We start from the raw sequence: 4,467 nt of genomic DNA, 5'->3' as shown, positions 1-4,467 counted from the left end.
TGTGTGCCTTCCTATGCCAGTACCACACCATTACCCCCCTTACTAACCCCTCAGTGAGGAACTTGCTCTCAAGGTCCCCTTGCCCACCTGTTTGGAAAGAAATTGGGACAATCACAGGAAAGTCTGGAGTTCAAGTCCTTACATTTATTTTATCAGTCTGGCGGGGTCAGGTCGCACAGCAGTGCAGTTTCCCCTCTGGGCAGCACCAGCCCAGGGCAACAATTTCTATCTGTTTGCCCAGGGCACTTCAGCTTCAACTCCATGACTGTGAGACAACAGCACTCCCAGGAGAATCTAGAAGCTGGCCACAGGGAGAACAGCCAAACCCTCTCCCAAATCCTGCCAAACTGGCTCCAGGGAGGAAGGTCCTGTTTCCCGGCATATTTGGGGCCTGAGGATGACTGTCCCACAGGTCTTTTTGCCAGGTTGACTCATAGCAGCACTCAGGCTTTTGTTCTTTTCCTAAGACAAGAACTTTCCTGACTCTGGGTGCTGAGGCCCTAGCAGAAAAGGGGCCGTCGCCACGAGCTCTGCACATCTGGGCGGTTCTCATTCATCAGGTGGCGGCACAGAGCAGGACTGTCAGCTCGGGCAGAAAGCTGGGCACACAGAGTAGCCAGGCGACAGGGTGTACCACAGTGCTCTGAAGGTGGGTGGCCCTTGTGATAAAGAAACCAGAAGGTCTGGAATAGTTGTTCGTCATCCCGCATGCGGTACACCAAATTGTGCCAGGCAGCAGGCAGTGCATTGGGTAGCCCGTAGGTGTCTCGAGCCCTGTAGAGGTGCTGCCAGTGTGGTGTGGCTCCTGGTGCATTTGCCTGGGTTAGGTTCAGGATGTAGGTCTCATGGTCCAGGACTACGTGAGAGCTCCCAGGGTAGTTTCCATCTATTAGGTAGACACGGTAACCTGAAAGGAAGGAGGGCTGACTGGAGGGGAAGGGAACAAAGGCAACACCAGTGAGGGCCAACATCCAGCCTGCCTCTTGCAGGCTTGAACTCTCACCCCTTCTGTCTCGCCAACACCAGGATAAGAGAGGTTCCCTTGCACCTCACTCACCAGGATTAAGGCTGATGTAGGTGGTGGCACTGGGTGCCAGGAAAGCTACAGCCAGTGGCCGGCTCAAAGTCTCCTCATCATAGAAAATCTCAAACTCATCCACATGAGTGTGGCCAAAGAACTGACCAGCCAGAGTGTTCTCATACCTGATGGGAAGACAGGAATTACATTCAGAAGATTGATGGTAGGGGAAGATCTGCTCTTTCTCCTACTTCTTCATGTAAGTAGCCTCCCCATCCCATGGAGCTGTGGGATGAGGTGCTCAAGGAAATTTCAACCCTTAAGACTTCACCTCCTCCTGATCCCATATTCCCCTTCTCCCTCCTACCTGGCTACAATCCGGTAATAATTCCAGCTCCAGCTCTTTAGGCAGTGCCCTGGGGGAATGTGCCCAATTATATGCACCTGGGGAAGAGTTAAGGTTGGTTACCAGGCATCAAAGGATCCAGGTAGCCCTACCCAGAAAAAGGGGGAGTAGATGAAGAGCTTCTGAGGATACACCCCTAGGAAACACTACTTAGAGGTACAAGGAAATCAAGCTTCCTGCTCACCAGTGCTCCAGCTGACAGAGCCTGCTCCTCTCTCCCCTCCCCCACAGCACCTACTCTGCCAGGATCCCAGCACTGTCCCTCACTTTGTCTCCTCGATCTTCAGCAGCCTGAAGCTCCCCGACCAGCCACTGGAGCTGTCCAGCAGGATCTGTGGAGTTGATCAAGAGCCAGAAATTCTCACGGGAACAAAAATTCATGTTGAGAGAGATGAGGCGGAGGCCGGGGCGTGGGGAAAGGGCATAGAACCCCCCAATTCTGAAACAAAGTAAACAAGAGGGGTCAACACTTGTTCATAATCCTGTGTGCCTAGTCCTGTGCTAAGCAGTGGCCTCTGTGACATCATCTCCACCCTCCTGGAGCCCACATTCTAGTTGAAGACCGAACAGTACTAATTATAGGGCCAGTATGACAGAAGGGTAGCTCAGAAGGCTGAGGGCTTCAGGAGTTCAGAAAAGAGATAAAAGACAGCTAGTGGGAAGCTAAGGCCATTCTGAGAGAAGATGACCTGGGCAAATCACAAAAAGTTGGGAATGTTAAAGAGGTGGGGAAATCATTTTAGAGAAGATCTATGTGAGCAAAGACACAGCCTGGGGCATGGAGAGGTTTATGCTGCTAGCTCTCTGAAAGAGGGTGGGTAGCTGGAGATAAGCAATTAAGAGAAGGTGGGGTCAGGGAGGGCAGTGGAGAGTGCTAAAGGTGCATGCTAGCAGAGTTGGAGATAAGGACCCAATTTCCCTTCGCTCACTCTCCATCTTTCTCCTTTACTGGATTTCCATGGACCTTAAGTACCTGAGGGTCTGAAGTGCTTCAGCAGGCAGCCAGGGTTCCCATGCCTTGGCCATAGCCTCATAGAGCCAGCTTGAAGAGCGGTTACCCTTTATGAAGGGGGGAGGGAAGCCATTGACGGGTGTGCTCTCATGGTTGCCTACAGCAGGGTATACTGGCACCGGCCCCAAGAACTTCCTCACGAGGTCTGTGATGGTGGTCAGGGCTCGAAGTTGGTCCTGACGGGACTGTTGCCAGACATCATGGGCAGGGATGTCTCCTGTCCAGTATACCATGTCAAAAGGGCCGGCTGGGCCCAGCCCGCTCAACAGGCTGTCCAGGGTCCTCAGGGGCAGGTCACACTTGCTGTACTCGCCCCAGTACCCAGCACCTGGCTGAGAGGTGGGTGGCAGGCCAGAACCTCGGCGGCAGCACAGTGGATCTGCGCAGTTAGGGTCTGTGCCCTCCAGGTAGTCATGATCCCAGTGCAGGTCAGTAAGGAAGAGTACACGGCTGACAGGGGCACCTGGGGCTGGTGGGCTGGGTGGCTTGGGGGGTGGCTTTGGTACAGCTGGCAAGGAGATGTTCCAAGATGAGAAGATGTCCCAGTGCCCACAGGTGGATCCTAGGAGTAAGCCACAGGCCTCAGATGGGCTCAGCACTGATCGTCTCCACACCTCCACCATGTCGTCCTCAAAGAGCTGGACAGCGGACTGGCACACAGTGGGTGGTGCTATGTTCAGCATCTTGCATAGCTTGATGGCCACAGAGCCCACTCGTGCCACATTGGATTCCTTCTGTGGTGGAAGGACTTAGTGAGAAGTTTAGAGGCAGACCAGTGAAACCAAGCCAACCCTGGTCACCACCCCATAGGCCTCCATATCCAAACTAGCCCAGACTGGATTAATGACACCATGATGAAGAGACCTCAGTGCCTCCTACATATTGCCCTGTGACTCAAGCAGCTTCAGGTCATTACTTCCTGGTCAGTGGTCAGCAGCTCTTCAGGCCTATGCTTGACTGACTGTTTTCTCAGGTGCTGAATGCACTCTCCTCTTACTTGTGTGTGTGTGTGTGTGTGTGTGTGTTGCTGGGAATCGAACTCAGGGTCTTGCACATGCTAGGCAAGTACTTTGACAATGAACTACACCCCCACTCCTTCTTTCCTTACTTCTCAAAGATCAGAGGATGGGGTTTGTGATGACATGTAGGAATGGGTGTCCCCAAGGGAAGCAAATTCAGTAAAGACGTGGAGATGCCATCCTCTTCATCAGGAATGTATTCGGATCCCACAGCACCTCAACCCCAGCCTCTGCCTTCAGACCTCTCTGCTGGCCTCCGCCACAGCCCCCTTTAGTGCTCACCTTCAGTCCGAAGTTGATGGCAGTGAATAGGGCTTTACAGACTGGGCAGGAGATGTTCCACCACCCAAAGACATCCTGGAGATGGGGCACTGTGCCGCTGAACCTGGCAGGAGGGCCCTGAGGGGGAAGGGGGTGAGCTCTGGCAGGGGCCCAGAGGACCACAGAGTCAAGCGGAACCAGCACCAGCGCCAGACCTAGGCTCAGCCAAAGCAGTCCCAGACTGGGGGCCCCTGCAGACCTCTCCGGGTCCTGGACCCAGCAGAACCTGGGGTGGCCCCCGTGACGGGGCATTGCCAGGCTTCCTAAGCAGGGCCTGTTCGCCTCTCCAAGCCCCTAGCGGCGGAAGCCCTGGCAGGCCCTCAGGGCCCCCGGATGGCGCTGGGGACACTGAATTACCCTTCGCTGTGGTCGGCTGATTGCTCAGCAGCCAGCTACAAAACAGCTCCTCCCCTTCCTGTTCCTCTGGTCCCCAGCAGCTGATCCTGGCGGTGGCGGGGAGTTCTGTCAACGTTGTGGGGCGGGGCGCGCCAGGTCCCGCCCTAGATCCCGCCCCAGACCCGTTCCTCGGTCCCCGCCCCTGCCGTGCCAGAGACCTTGCGGGTCCCGGGGCGCGCAGGGAGAGGATGGCAGACGCTCTTTGCGGTGACCTGGTGATGCTGCCTGGCTGCCACAGCCACTCTAGAACCTTCGGGCCGGATGTGGCGTGTCCCGGAGAAGCCCCGGGAGGTTC

General features: G+C 55.4%; 1 protein-coding gene across 2 annotated transcripts; it reads right to left on the bottom strand.

Moving 5' to 3' along the window:
• Nucleotides 1-124: 124 nt before the first annotated feature.
• Nucleotides 125-4,234, bottom strand: Smpd1 (sphingomyelin phosphodiesterase 1). Of its 2 annotated transcripts, none has more exons than XM_020178166.2 (6): nt 3,738-4,226; nt 2,398-3,170; nt 1,692-1,863; nt 1,386-1,462; nt 1,058-1,203; nt 125-907 (listed from the first exon to the last, which is right to left on the bottom strand). In XM_020178166.2, the coding sequence occupies exons 1-6, from the start codon at nt 4,026-4,028 to the stop codon at nt 501-503; spliced, it is 1,866 nt and encodes a 621-aa protein (XP_020033755.1). In that variant the 5' UTR covers nt 4,029-4,226; the 3' UTR covers nt 125-500. The 2 variants fall into 2 exon arrangements, with proteins under 2 accessions (XP_020033755.1, XP_073940850.1); XM_074084749.1 differs by having other exon boundaries at nt 749-927; nt 3,738-4,234.
• Nucleotides 4,235-4,467: the final 233 nt, after the last annotated feature.

Source organism: Castor canadensis, chromosome 1 (genome assembly GCF_047511655.1).
Source record: "Castor canadensis chromosome 1, mCasCan1.hap1v2, whole genome shotgun sequence".
Taxonomy (NCBI): Eukaryota; Metazoa; Chordata; class Mammalia; order Rodentia; family Castoridae; genus Castor; species Castor canadensis.
The sequence above is the reverse complement of the archived record's forward strand: the minus strand, read 5'-3'. Positions and strand labels throughout refer to the sequence as shown.